The following is a 15536-nucleotide window of genomic DNA, read 5'->3' on the forward strand; positions in this document are numbered from 1 at the left end:
ATTCTCCTAATATTACGACTTTATTCTCCTAATATTACGACTTTATTTTCGTAATATTAAAACTTTATTCTCCTAATATTACGACTTTATTCTCTTAATATTACGACTTTATTCTCCTAATATTACGACTTTATTCTCGTAATATTACGACTTTATTCTCCTAATATTACGACTTTATTCTCCTAATATTACGACTTTATTCTCCTAATATTAAAACTTTATTCTCCTAATATTACGACTTTATTCTCATAATATTACGACTTTATTCTGGTAATATTACGAGAATAAAGTCGTAATATTACGACTTTATTCTCATAATATTACGACTTAATTCTCGTAATATTACGACTTTATTCTCCTAATATTACGACTTTATTTTCGTAATATTACGACTTTATTCTCGTAATATTAAAACTTTATTCTCCTAATATTACGACTTTATTCTCCTAATATTACGACTTTATTCTCGTAATATTAAAAGTTTATTCTCCTAATATTAAAACTTTATTCTCGTAATATTACGACTTTATTCTCATAATATTACGACTTTATTTTCGTAATATTAAAACTTTATTCTGGTAATATTACGACTTTATTCTGGTAATATTACGACTTTATTCTCCTAATATTACGACTTTATTCTCGTAATATTACGACTTTATTCTCATAATATTACGACTTTATTTTCGTAATATTAAAACTTTATTCTGGTAATATTACGACTTTATTCTCCTAATATTACGACTTTATTCTCATAATATTACGACTTTATTCTGGTAATATTACGACTTTATTCTCCTAATATTACGACTTTATTCTCGTAATATTAAAACTTTATTCTCCTAATATTACGACTTTATTCTGGTAATATTACGACTTTATTCTCATAATATTACGACTTTATTCTCCTAATATTACGACTTTATTCTCGTAATATTAAAACTTTATTCTCCTAATATTACGACTTTATTCTCCTAATATTAAAACTTTATTCTCCTAATATTACGACTTTATTCTCATAATATTACGACTTTATTCTGGTAATATTACGACTTAATTCTCGTAATATTACGACTTTATTCTCGTAATATTACGACTTTATTCTCGTATTATTACGAGAATAAAGTCATAATATTACGACTTTATTCTCGTAATATTAAAACTTTATTCTCCTAATATTACGACTTTATTCTCCTAATATTACGACTTTATTCTCATAATATTACGACTTTATTCTGGTAATATTACGACTTTATTCTGGTAATATTACGACTTTATTCTGGTAATATTACGACTTAATTCTCGTAATATTACGACTTTATTCTCCTAATATTACGACTTTATTTTCGTAATATTACGACTTTATTCTCGTAATATTAAAACTTTATTCTCCTAATATTACGACTTTATTCTCCTAATATTACGACTTTATTCTCGTAATATTAAAAGTTTATTCTCCTAATATTAAAACTTTATTCTCGTAATATTACGACTTTATTCTCATAATATTACGACTTTATTTTCGTAATATTAAAACTTTATTCTGGTAATATTACGACTTTATTCTCCTAATATTACGACTTTATTCTCATAATATTACGACTTTATTCTGGTAATATTACGACTTTATTCTCATAATATTACGACTTTATTCTCGTAATATTAAAACTTTATTCTCCTAATATTACGACTTTATTCTCCTAATATTAAAACTTTATTCTCCTAATATTACGACTTTATTCTCATAATATTACGACTTTATTCTGGTAATATTACGACTTAATTCTCGTAATATTACGACTTTATTCTCGTAATATTACGACTTTATTCTCGTATTATTACGAGAATAAAGTCATAATATTACGACTTTATTCTCGTAATATTAAAACTTTATTCTCCTAATATTACGACTTTATTCTCCTAATATTACGACTTTATTTTCGTAATATTACGACTTTATTCTCCTAATATTACGACTTTATTTTCTTAATATTACGACTTTATTCTCGTATTATTACGAGAATAAAGTCATAATATTACGACTTTATTCTCGTAATATTACGACTTTATTCTCCTAATATTACGACTTTATTCTCCTAATATTAAAACTTTATTCTCCTAATATTACGACTTTATTCTCGTAATATTAAAACTTTATTCTCCTAATATTAAAACTTTATTCCCGTAATATTACGACTTTATTCTCGTAATATTACGACTTTATTCTCATAATATTACGACTTTATTTTCGTAATATTAAAACTTTATTCTGGTAATATTACGACTTTATTCTGGTAATATTACGACTTTATTCTCCTAATATTACGACTTTATTCTCCTAATATTACGACTTTATTCTCGTAATATTAAAACTTTATTCTGGTAATATTACGACTTTATTCTCCTAATATTACGACTTTATTCTCCTAATATTACGACTTTATTCTCCTAATATTACGACTTTATTCTCCTAATATTACGACTTTATTCTCGTAATATTACGACTTTATTCTCCTAATATTACGACTTTATTCTCCTAATATTACGACTTTATTCTCCTAATATTACGACTTTATTCTCCTAATATTAAAACTTTATTCTCCTAATATTACGACTTTATTCTCATAATATTACGACTTTATTCTGGTAATATTACGAGAATAAAGTCGTAATATTACGACTTTATTCTCATAATATTACGACTTTATTTTCGTAATATTACGACTTTATTCTCGTAATATTAAAACTTTATTCTCCTAATATTACGACTTTATTCTCCTAATATTACGACTTTATTCTCGTAATATTAAAAGTTTATTCTCCTAATATTAAAACTTTATTCTCGTAATATTACGACTTTATTCTCATAATATTACGACTTTATTTTCGTAATATTAAAACTTTATTCTGGTAATATTACGACTTTATTCTCATAATATTACGACTTTATTCTCCTAATATTACGACTTTATTCTCGTAATATTAAAACTTTATTCTCCTAATATTACGACTTTATTCTCATAATATTACGACTTTATTCTGGTAATATTACGACTTAATTCTCGTAATATTACGACTTTATTCTCGTAATATTACGACTTTATTCTCGTATTATTACGAGAATAAAGTCATAATATTACGACTTTATTCTCGTAATATTAAAACTTTATTCTCCTAATATTACGACTTTATTCTCATAATATTACGACTTTATTCTCCTAATATTACGACTTTATTCTCGTAATATTAAAACTTTATTCTCCTAATATTACGACTTTATTCTCCTAATATTAAAACTTTATTCCCGTAATATTACGACTTTATTCTCCTAATATTACGACTTTATTCTGGTAATATTAAAACTTTATTCTCATAATATTACGACTTTATTTTCGTAATATTAAAACTTTATTCTGGTAATATTACAACTTTATTCTCCTAATATTACGACTTTATTCTGGTAATATTAAAACTTTATTCTGGTAATATTACGACTTTATTCTGGTAATATTACGACTTTATTCTCATAATATTACGACTTTATTCTGGTAATATTACGACTTTATTCTCCTAATATTACGACTTTATTCTGGTAATATTACGACTTTATTCTCCTAATATTACGACTTTATTCTCCTAATATTACGACTTTATTCTCGTAATATTAAAACTTTATTCTGGTAATATTACGACTTTATTCTCCTAATATTACGACTTTATTCTCCTAACATTACGACTTTATTCTGGTAATATTACGACTTTATTCTCCTAATATTACGACTTTATTCTGGTAATATTACGACTTTATTCTCCTAATATTACGACTTTATTCTCGTAATATTAAAACTTTATTCTGGTAATATTACGACTTTATTCTGGTAATATTACAACTTTATTCTCCTAATATTACGACTTTATTCTCCTAATATTACGACTTTATTCTGGTAATATTACGACTTTATTCTCCTAATATTACGACTTTATTCTGGTAATATTAAAACTTTATTCCCGTAATATTACGACTTTATTCTCACAATTTCCAAATTTTTTTGTCTTAGTTTGTCCATACTCGTAAGCACCATCCCAGCATGCACCTGTGTGTCCCAGCATGCACATGTCCTCACCTGAACTGTTCTTGTGTGTATCAGACGGAGGCAGCAGCCGGTCTGACGCTCTCTTAGGTCGCCACCTGGTGGAGAGACGGAGAATTACAGCCGTAAAATCAAATAACTTAAACACAGCCGTAAAATCAAAGAGAGGATTAAAATATCTGTGTTTCACAACAGCTATTTTGTGGTATTTTATAACTTTGTTGTTAGTTTTGTTTTTTTTGTTTTTTTTAAATTACGTTTATTGGAAAGTGTTTTGTTTTGTTTTTTTAATTGCATAATTTGTGATTTTTTTTCCTTAATTATGTTTATTGGAAAGTTTTTTTTTAATTGCGTAATTTGTAATTTTTTTATTATGTTTATTGGAAAGTGTTTTGTTTTGTTTTTTTAAATTGCGTAATTTTTCATTTTTTTATTTTTTTTTATTATGTTTATTTGAAAGTAGTTTTTTTTATTATGTTTATTGGAAAGTGTTTTTATTTAATTGCATAATGTGTCTTTTTTTATTATTACATTAATTGAGATTAGATTTCTTAGGAAAAAGGGACAGATAAAATCAGCTCATACTTCTTTCTGTTTCAATTCATTCAAGGAAAGAGATTTGTTGTAATTATAATGAACTGTTTTGTTTTTCTTTAATGAATGAAATATATAATAAAATGTAAATGTAAAAGAAATCAGAGAAGATCTAGTAAAAGACCAGAAAAGACACAAAAACACACATTTACACACATTCTCTGTCCGGGTGACGAACCGAGACACTTTCCTTTATCTATACATCATTGATTTTTACTGTCTGCATTACTTTATACTTTTAAATGTTTCTATATGATCATTTTTATCTTGTACTCTTATTTGTTGATATTTTTATCTTTTTATTTTTCATTTCATACATTCAAAAGAACAATTAAAGCCTGTATGTTAATATAAGGAAAAATGTTGAGTTTGATTGACATCCCCCTAGGCGGTGGTCATTTTATTTTAATGTTATTTTTATTTTATTTTATTTTAGTTGTTTTTATTCACTTAGTTGTTGTTTTTTTAATTATTATTTTTAATGTATGTTATTTGTGAAAGGGGCAGATCAGATAAGATTCTTCTTCTTTCTGCTCCTTTTCATTCACAAGTTAAGAACATTTGTATTTGTGTTTGTATTGAATTGTTTTGTTTTTTGAATGAAATAAAGAATAAAATGAAAAAAAAAAAAAAATTGTCCACAGTGCAGTATTTTTACCTTTGATTTTATCCTTTCTTAGTAGTTGTTCTGTGGAGGAATTTGGAAGTGAATTTAGTCAGGGTTATGTGTTATTTTACTGCACTTAAATATTTGAGTTTTTTGTTTTATTTGCTGTTTGTTTCTCTATTTCTCATTGTTCTTGACATGTTTGTACTGTTACTGTGAAGAACTTTGAGCTGCAATTTTCGTAGGAAAGGTGCTATAGAAATAAAGTTTATTATTATTAAACTCACCCGTTTGCTGACGACTCGTTTCTCTCCCTGGACTGTGACGGAGACTCGTTAATTCCCAGCACGGCCTTGACGACCGTCCTGAACGGCAGATAGGAGGCGCTAGAGAGAAGAACACACTCAGATCAGATCCAGTAGTGTTGTTGTTAGTCTGTTTCAGTTCTAGTTCTAGTGTAGTCTTTAGTCCAGCTGTCATTTTAGTTTTATTAGTTTTAGTGACGTTGGGGAGAGTTTAGCTAAAACTCACCTACCTGAGTCTGTTAGAGGACGATCCCCAGCCATTCCCAGCATGCACCTTGGTGGCTCCTCCTCTGCTGGAAGAATCCCCGTAACCCTGTTGGACCAGAGGACACGGAGGGTCAGGAACTGGAACCTTAAAACCTTAAAACCTGTAGAACCACCTTAAAACCTGGATCACCAACAGATTAAATGTTTATTACTTTTTTCCTTTTTATCTAAATCCAAAGGATGCACAAGTTCCACCTTAAACAGAAGAAACTATAATGTTTTAAACTCCTGATGGGGTTTAAAACTCCTCCAGACGGTTTGTGGGCGTGTCCAGCTCCAGACGGCAGCCCGTGATAAGACGTTAGCGCTGCCGTTATCAACGTGACTCTTGCTGATAACAGTTCAGTTTCCATCATCCCCAGACGAACTTCAGTCCTACTGCCACTGCTACTGGATTAATGCTACCACTGTTAGCCCCAGGCTAGCTGCAGAGCGTTTTGCGTGCGCTTCTTCGTGCGTTTTTGCGTGCGTTTTTTCGTGCATTTTTTTGTGCATTCGTGCGTGCGTTTTGCGTGCGTTTTTTTTGTGCGCTCGTGCATTTTGCGTGCGTTTTTTCGTGCGTTTCTTCGTGCGTTTTTGCGTGCGTGCGTTTTGTGTGCGTTTTTTTGTGCCTTCGTGCATTTTGCGTGCGTTTTTTCGTGCGTTTTTGCGTGCGTTTTGCGTGCGTTCGTGCATTTTTGCGTGCGTTTTTTCGTGCGTTTCTTCGTGCGTTTTTGCGTGCGTGCGTTTTGTGTGCGTTTTTTTGTGCCTTCGTGCATTTTGCGTGCGTTTTTTCGTGCGTTTTTGCGTGCGTTTTGCGTGCGTTCGTGCATTTTTGCGTGCGTTTCTTCGTGCGTTTTTGCGTGCGTGCGTTAGTTTTGCGTGCGTTTTGCGTGCACCTTTTCGTGCGTTCGTGCGTTTTTGCGTGCGTTTTGCGTGCGTTCGTGCATTTTTGCGTGCGTTTCTTCGTGCGTTTTTGCGTGCGTGCGTTAGTTTTGCGTGCGTTTTGCGTGCACCTTTTCGTGCGTTCGTGCGTTTTTGCGTGCGTTTTGCGTGCGTTCGTGCATTTTTGCGTGCGTTTTTTCGTGCATTTTTTTGTGCGTTCGTGCGTGCGTTTTGCGTGCGTTTTTTTGTGCGCTCGTGCATTTTGCGTGCGTTTTTTCGTGCGTTTCTTCGTGCGTTTTTGCGTGCGTGCGTTTTGTGTGCGTTTTTTTGTGCCTTCGTGCATTTTGCGTGCGTTTTTTCGTGCGTTTTTGCGTGCGTTTTGCGTGCGTTCGTGCATTTTTGCGTGCGTTTTTTCGTGCGTTTCTTCGTGCGTTTTTGCGTGCGTGCGTTTTGTGTGCGTTTTTTTGTGCCTTCGTGCATTTTGCGTGCGTTTTTTCGTGCGTTTTTGCGTGCGTTTTGCGTGCGTTCGTGCATTTTTGCGTGCGTTTCTTCGTGCGTTTTTGCGTGCGTGCGTTAGTTTTGCGTGCGTTTTGCGTGCACCTTTTCGTGCGTTCGTGCGTTTTTGCGTGCGTTTTGCGTGCGTTCGTGCATTTTTGCGTGCGTTTCTTCGTGCGTTTTTGCGTGCGTGCGTTAGTTTTGCGTGCGTTTTGCGTGCACCTTTTCGTGCGTTCGTGCGTTTTTGCGTGCGTTTTGCGTGCGTTCGTGCATTTTTGCGTGCGTTTTTTCGTGCATTTTTTTGTGCGTTCGTGCGTGCGTTTTTTTGTGCGCTCGTCGATTTGCGTGCGTTTTTTCGTGCGTTTCTTCGTGCGTGCGTTTTGTGTGCGTTTTTTTGTGCCTTCGTGCATTTTGCGTGCGTTTTTTCGTGCGTTTCTTCGTGCGTTTTTGTGTGCGTGCGTTTTGCGTGCGTTTTGCGTGCGTTTTTGCGTTCATTTTTGCGTGCGTTTTTGCATTTTGCGTGCGTTTTGCGTGCGTTCGTGCATTTTTGCGTGCGTTTCTTCGTGCGTTTTTGCGTGCGTGCGTTAGTTTTGCGTTTGTTTTGCGTGCGTTTTGCGTGCGTCTTTTCGTGCGTTCGTGAGTTTTTGCGTGCATTTTGTGTGCGTTTTTGCATTTTGCGTGCGTGCGTTCGTTTTGCGTGCGTTTTGCGTGCGTCTTTTCGTGCGTTTTTGCGTGCGTTTTGCGTGCGTTTTGTGTGCGTTTTTGCGTGCGTTTTTGCATTTTGCGTGCGTGCGTTCGTTTTGCGTTCGTTTTTTTGTGCGTTCGTGCGTTTGTTTTGTGTGTGTTCTTTCGTGCGTTTTTGCGTGCGTTCGTGCATTTTTGCGTGCGTTTTTTCGTGCGTTTCTTCGTGCGTTTTTGCGTGCGTGCGTTTTGTGTGCGTTTTTTTGTGCCTTCGTGCATTTTGCGTGCGTTTTTTCGTGCGTTTTTGCGTGCGTTTTGCGTGCGTTCGTGCATTTTTGCGTGCGTTTCTTCGTGCGTTTTTGCGTGCGTGCGTTAGTTTTGCGTGCGTTTTGCGTGCACCTTTTCGTGCGTTCGTGCGTTTTTGCGTGCGTTTTGCGTGCGTTCGTGCATTTTTGCGTGCGTTTTTTCGTGCATTTTTTTGTGCGTTCGTGCGTGCGTTTTTTTTGTGCGCTCGTCGATTTGCGTGCGTTTTTTCGTGCGTTTCTTCGTGCGTGCGTTTTGTGTGCGTTTTTTTGTGCCTTCGTGCATTTTGCGTGCGTTTTTTCGTGCGTTTCTTCGTGCGTTTTTGTGTGCGTGCGTTTTGCGTGCGTTTTGCGTGCGTTTTTGCGTTCATTTTTGCGTGCGTTTTTGCATTTTGCGTGCGTTTTGCGTGCGTTCGTGCATTTTTGCGTGCGTTTCTTCGTGCGTTTTTGCGTGCGTGCGTTAGTTTTGCGTTTGTTTTGCGTGCGTTTTGCGTGCGTCTTTTCGTGCGTTCGTGAGTTTTTGCGTGCATTTTGTGTGCGTTTTTGCATTTTGCGTGCGTGCGTTCGTTTTGCGTGCGTTTTGCGTGCGTCTTTTCGTGCGTTTTTGCGTGCGTTTTTGCGTGCGTTTTGCGTGCGTTTTGTGTGCGTTTTTGCGTGCGTTTTTGCATTTTGCGTGCGTGCGTTCGTTTTGCGTTCGTTTTTTTGTGCGTTCGTGCGTTTGTTTTGTGTGTGTTTTTTCGTGCGTTTTTGCGTGCGTTCGTGCATTTTTGCGTGCGTTCGTGCGTTTTGGCGTGCGTGCGTTTGTTTTGCGTGCGTGCATTCGTGCGTGCATTCGTTTTGCGTGCGTTTTGCGTGCGTTTTGCGTGCGTTTTGCGTGCGTTTTGCGTGCGTTTTGCGTGCGTGTTTGCGTGCGTTTTTCCGTGCGTTTGTGCGTTTTTGCGTTTTGTGTGCGTTTTTTTGTGCCTTCGTGCATTTTGCGTGCGTTTTTTCGTGCGTTTTTGCGTGCGTTTTGCGTGCGTTCGTGCATTTTTGCGTGCGTTTTTTCGTGCGTTTCTTCGTGCGTTTTTGCGTGCGTGCGTTTTGTGTGCGTTTTTTTGTGCCTTCGTGCATTTTGCGTGCGTTTTTTCGTGCGTTTTTGCGTTTTGCGTGCGTTCGTGCATTTTTGCGTGCGTTTCTTCGTGCGTTTTTGCGTGCGTGCGTTAGTTTTGCGTGCGTTTTGCGTGCACCTTTTCGTGCGTTCGTGCGTTTTTGCGTGCGTTTTGCGTGCGTTCGTGCATTTTTGCGTGCGTTTTTTCGTGCATTTTTTTGTGCGTTCGTGCGTGCGTTTTTTTGTGCGCTCGTGCGTTTTGCGTGCGTTTTTTCGTGCGTTTCTTCGTGCGTGCGTTTTGTGTGCGTTTTTTTTGTGCCTTCGTGCATTTTGCGTGCGTTTTTTCGTGCGTTTCTTCGTGCGTTTTTGTGTGCGTGCGTTTTGCGTGCGTTTTGCGTGCGTTTTTGCGTTCATTTTTGCGTGCGTTTTTGCATTTTGCGTGGGGGGTGGAGCTCTGCAGGACATTAATAAAGGTTATAAAGGTAATATTCTCACCTTTACCTGGGGGGTGGAGCTCTGCAGGACATTAATAAAGGTTATAAAGGTAATATTCTCACCTTTACCTGGGGGGTGGAGCTCTGCAGGACATTAATAAAGGTTATAAAGGTAATATTCTCACCTTTACCTGGGGGGTGGAGCTCTGCAGGACATTAATAAAGGTTATAAAGGTAATATTCTCACCTTTACCTGGGGGGTGGAGCTCTGCAGGACATTAATAAAGGTTATAAAGGTAATATTCTCACCTTTACCTGGGGGGTGGAGCTCTGCAGGACATTAATAAAGGTTATAAAGGTAATATTCTCACCTTTACCTGGGGGGTGGAGCTCTGCAGGACATTAATAAAGGTTATAAAGGTAATATTCTCACCTTTACCTGGGGGGTGGAGCTCTGCAGGACATTAATAAAGGTTATAAAGGTAATATTCTCACCTTTACCTGGGGGGTGGAGCTCTGCAGGACATTAATAAAGGTTATAAAGGTAATATTCTCACCTTTACCTGGGGGGTGGAGCTCTGCAGGACATTAATAAAGGTTATAAAGGTAATATTCTCACCTTTACCTGGGGGGTGGAGCTCGGCAGGACATTAATAAAGGTTATAAAGGTAATATTCTCACCTTTACCTGGGGGGTGGAGCTCTGCAGGACATTAATAAAGGTTATAAAGGTAATATTCTCACCTTTACCTGGGGGGTGGAGCTCTGCAGGACATTAATAAAGGTTATAAAGTTAATATTCTCACCTTTACCTGGGGGGTGGAGCTCTGCAGGACATTAATAAAGGTTATAAAGTTAATATTCTCACCTTTACCTGGGGGGTGGAGCTCTGCAGGACATTAATAAAGGTTATAAAGTTTATATTCTCACCTTTACCTGGGGGGTGGAGCTCTGCAGGACATTAATAAAGGTTATAAAGGTAATATTCTCACCTTTACCTGGGGGGTGGAGCTCTGCAGGACATTAATAAAGGTTATAAAGGTAATATTCTCACCTTTACCTGGGGGGTGGAGCTCTGCAGGACATTAATAAAGGTTATAAAGGTAATATTCTCACCTTTACCTGGGGGGTGGAGCTCTGCAGGACATTAATAAAGGTTATAAAGGTAATATTCTCACCTTTACCTGGGGGGTGGAGCTCTGCAGGCGGGACAGTGGTGATGAGTGCAGGTGGGCGGAGTCTCGGTCTCCTGGAGTCTTCTTGGGGATTTTATACGGAAACGTCATCCTGGAACACCAAACTTTAGTCAGAAACATGCAACACCTGAAGTCCTGGATTCATGATCAGAGCAGAGGAGACTAAAGCCGTCAGTACTTTATATCATGGTTTTAATTTCATTGCTTCTGTCGTCGTCCCTTATTCTGAAATACGTCCATATTTATATACATATTGATATGGGCATGTGTGTACAAATATATAGAAATACTCAACTATGTGTATGTATGTATAGGTAACTGTGAGTATAATTACAGTGTAGTTAGTTATTATAAATACGTGTTAATAAATGATCAGTGATTGATTTAAATAAGTTTACATTTCTTCCTGCTCCTTTATGCACATGTGAATTAAGATATTAAGTGTTAAAGGATGAAATTCTTTGTATTTTTTTGTTTTGTTTTCTTATCTTCTCTTTTAATTGTTGTCTTTTTACATGTACAAAATAAATCAATCAATCAATCAATCAATACATGGCCCTGGACACAACCGTCCTTTTACCAGCATTAAAACTATAAATATCCTCATGTCTGGTGGTTTATTATTATTATTATTATTATTATTATTATTATTATTATTATTATTATTATTATTATTATTATTATTATTATTATTATTATTATTATTATTATTATTATTATATATTTAAGACAGTCAGAGCTGGAACATCCTGGTTTAATACCTGAGGAATATTTCTAATAAATGATAATAATGAGTAAAGTAATCTGTCACTAACCATTAAACAAGATTCTTATGCATTTTAACAACGCTGGTAATATCTCTGATAATCAGACATTTACTTTAAACTGGTTCTAAAGGTTCTGCAGGTTCAAGATTCATTATTTCAAGGTAATTTAGCATTAGATGAAGAACTTGGAGTGTAATCTCCATATGAAGACATATTAAATCACTTCCAGAGTTTAAAATGTTCCTGCTGGTTCTACAAAGACCTGATGGTCCTGGACCAGAATCCATGCTGGATCTTTTTATTATTTTACCTCTTTTATCCTCATTTTATTTACTTTACTGTTTATATTCTATTTTATTTCATTGTATTGTATTTTTTTTTATTTCTATTTCCCTTTTTAATTAACTTGTTACTGTTTAATTGTGTCTTGCTGCTTTTAATGTTGATGTAAACACTTTGAATTATCTTGTGTTGAATTGTTCTACAGATAAACTTAGTTAAGTTCAGAGTTAAGCAGAATTAAGTGGGTGGAGGAATCTGATCATTATCACTACTGTTGGTTAGAAGTCTTTCTAATGTCATAGCAAATAATAAATACTAATACATTATATATATATATATATATATATATATATATATATATATTTTTTTTTTTTTTTTTTTTTTTTTTTTTAATGCCAGAACTGGTGGTTTGGAAGTTTAACGTTTAAGTGTTAAATAATCCCTTTAAAAAGGGACCACATTTTATAAGTTATGGGAGATTTAAAGCAGTTTATTTTCTAAACTCCTGGACATAAACGACTCCTGCAGCAGCAGCTTCACCTGGTTTACAGGTGAATTAGAGCTGCTTCAGAACCATATTATTATTCTATATTATATAGTGCTACACCACTCTATATGATAATTATTTATCTGTTTAACTTACTTACTCTCGACTTAATATTGTCAATTTATGTATATACTTTCATCACCTTATCCACACACACACAAACTGATGTCGTTTTCTGACGTTGTTTGCACTTTATGTTAATAAATAAATAAATTTAAAAAAAAAAATATATATATATATATATATAGCTGCTTCAGAACCAGAAACAAGTTTATTACCCAGTAGTTTAACAAACAAGGACATAGAACATATTTACAACGTCCTAAGTTCAACCAGCAGTCATGTGACCTGCAGCTGCTCCCTGATTGGTCCACAGGTTCACAGGTGTGAGGCTGCTATAATTATTATTATTATTCTATATTCCGCTTTTTCTGGAGTAACAAACTTTTCTCCTTTTCTTTTGACTGATATTAATAAAAACCTGATATTTATGTGAGTTTAAGCGTGATATTGTAAAGGGTTTTTGAAGTTTAAAAAGGTAAAAGTGTTAATTTCTCGGCTGGTTTCTGCAGAACTGAACCAGACAGTAAAGTTTAATGTTTGTCGTGTTATTTCTTTCTTTATGTCTTGTTTTTAACTGTATAAGGCCCTGCTCGCCCCTCATTGCAATAATACATATATTACCAATTCTAATTATAATAATGATCATTGGCATTATCATGATATATTGTTTTATAGTGTATTATTATATTATGTTATGAGATCTAATGGGATGTTTTATTATATTATTATATATTGTAGTATGGTGAAATAATTTTGTTATATGTTATAATATTATAAAAATTATGTTATACTATTATACGCTATTATAGTATTACATATATTACTTTATATTATATCGTGTTATATTATATCACTCTATATGATTATCTATTTATTTATGTATTTTTCAAATATTCTTTATTTATTTACTGTAATTATATTCACACACACACACACCATTGTAACTCGATGTCTTTTGTTGTTGTTTGTACTGTATGTTAATAAAATAAATAAAAATAAAAAAAAAATAAAATAAATTTAACTTTGAACAAGAAGAAAAATAAACATTAAAACATAAAAAATAAAAATAAATAAAATTAAGTTTAACTTTTAAGATGACAAAAAATAAAAGAATTTAAAAAAATTAAAAAAATAAAAATAAATCAAATTAAGTTTAACTTTTAAGATGACAGAAAAACAACACAAGGAATTAGAATTTATTTACAACGTCCTAAGTCCAGCAGCACCACGTGACCTGCAGCTGGTCTCTGATTGGTCCACAGGTTCACAGGTGTTAATTAATTGGAGCATCGTAGTTTTATTGATCTAAATTCTGCTTTTTATGAAGTAAAATAAACTTTTATCCTTTAATTTTGACTGATATTAATAAAAAACACATATTTATGTGATTTAAGCCTCATATATTCAAGGGTTTTAGCGGTTTATTGATCAAACCAGCGGTAAAATGTTAATTCTCTGCTGTTTCTGGTTCTTTAGTTCCCGGAACCTTCCTGGTTCTGTACCGGATCTGTACCTGAGGTTCTGGAGGTTCCTGAGGTCCGGTCCATGTAGCTGCACCGGGTTAAATCCAGGTAAATCCAGGTAAATCCAGGTAAAACCAGGTAAAAACCTTCACCAGAACTGAACCGGCTCCTCCATGGAACAACACACGGTGACGTCACCGACGTCGCTCTGCGTCATGACGTCACTCCGCTCTTCTTCTGCTGCGGGTTTGCTGGCTTCACGGAGAAGTGGCGACACCTGCTGGTGGAGAGGAGTCCTGTTAGGGTTGGAAATAAACGAGACAAAAACGAGAATAAAGTCATAACTGGTTTTATTTCTCCTTGTAATAACTAAACTATACAGTCTGATCCCAATTTGTTGAAAGAGAGTTACAATTTCAAGCACTTAAACTAAAATTCAAGCACTTTTCAGGCCTTGAAAACACAAGATTGTTAGTTGATAGTTATTTTTTTTTTATTATTTCTTTTTATTATTATTTTATTTTTGTTTTTATCTATTTATTTTATTTGTTTTTATTTATTTATGCATTTCTTTTATTTAATTAATTAATTTATTTATTTTTAGTCGTAATATTACGAGAATATGCTCAATATGTCTCATTTTAACACATGGAGAAGAAGCTCTTCCTGTTAGAGTTCTCATAAATAATATTCTCCTAATATTACTTTATTTATTCATTATTACTTTATTCTAGTAATATTACGACTTTATTATCATAATATTAAGACTTTATTCTAGTAATACTATGACTTTATTCTCGTATTATTACGACTTTATTCTAGTATATAATATACTAATAATATAATAATGATGTAAATGAACAGAGGTACCTGAAACAAGGTGACGAAAATTGTTTAAAAATCAAATATTAAGTTAAATAATTAGTTCTGAAAACTATGTAAAAATGAGCAAAAGCTTTGGTAAAATTAGGGAGAAAAAAATCTAAATAAACGACTGTAATACTTATTATTTTAACTCTCTGGCGACCCCCAGTGGGCACGAAGCAGACGCTTAGTTCGCTTATTCACTATTTTTTCCTCTTTTTTTCCTCTTGTTTTCCTCTTTTTTTCCTCTTTTTTTCCTCCCTTTTCTCTTTTTTCTTTTTTTTCATCTTTTTTTCCTCTTATTTTCCTATTTTTAATCTTTTTTCCTCCCCTTTCTCTTTTTTCTTTTTTTTCCTCTTTTTTTCCTCTTGTTTTTCCTCCCTTTTTTCCTCCTTTTCCTATTTTGTTCCTTTTTTTTCATCTTGTTTTCCTTTTTTTCCTATTTTTTCCTCTTTTTTTCCCACCTTTTTTTCATCTTGTTTTCCACTTTTTTCTTCTGTTTTCCCATTATTTTCATCTTGTTTTCTTTTTTTTTCTCTTTTTTTCTTTTTTTTTCTCTTTTTTTCCTCTTTTTTTCTTTTTTTTCCTCTTTTTTTCATCTTGTGTTTCTCTTTTTTTCCTCTTTTTT

The 15536-nt window shown here is 33.9% G+C and overlaps 1 protein-coding gene across 1 annotated transcript in view; it reads right to left on the reverse strand.

Annotated features, from left to right (window-relative positions):
• The window catches only part of LOC133425137 (sentrin-specific protease 7-like), a 36123-nt gene extending 21891 nt beyond the window's left edge, over positions 1-14232 (reverse strand). The window contains exons 1-5 of the mRNA XM_061715817.1: positions 14095-14232; positions 10905-11013; positions 5828-5910; positions 5580-5678; positions 4125-4189 (exon numbers count right to left, since the gene is read on the reverse strand). Coding sequence (XP_061571801.1) covers positions 4125-4189; positions 5580-5678; positions 5828-5910; positions 10905-11012 — 355 coding nt within the window. The 5' untranslated portion in view covers position 11013; positions 14095-14232. The remainder of the gene's footprint in view (positions 1-4124; positions 4190-5579; positions 5679-5827; positions 5911-10904; positions 11014-14094) is intronic.
• Positions 14233-15536: the final 1304 nt, after the last annotated feature.

Source organism: Cololabis saira, chromosome 24, assembly GCF_033807715.1.
Source record: "Cololabis saira isolate AMF1-May2022 chromosome 24, fColSai1.1, whole genome shotgun sequence".
NCBI lineage: Eukaryota > Metazoa > Chordata > Actinopteri > Beloniformes > Belonidae > Cololabis > Cololabis saira.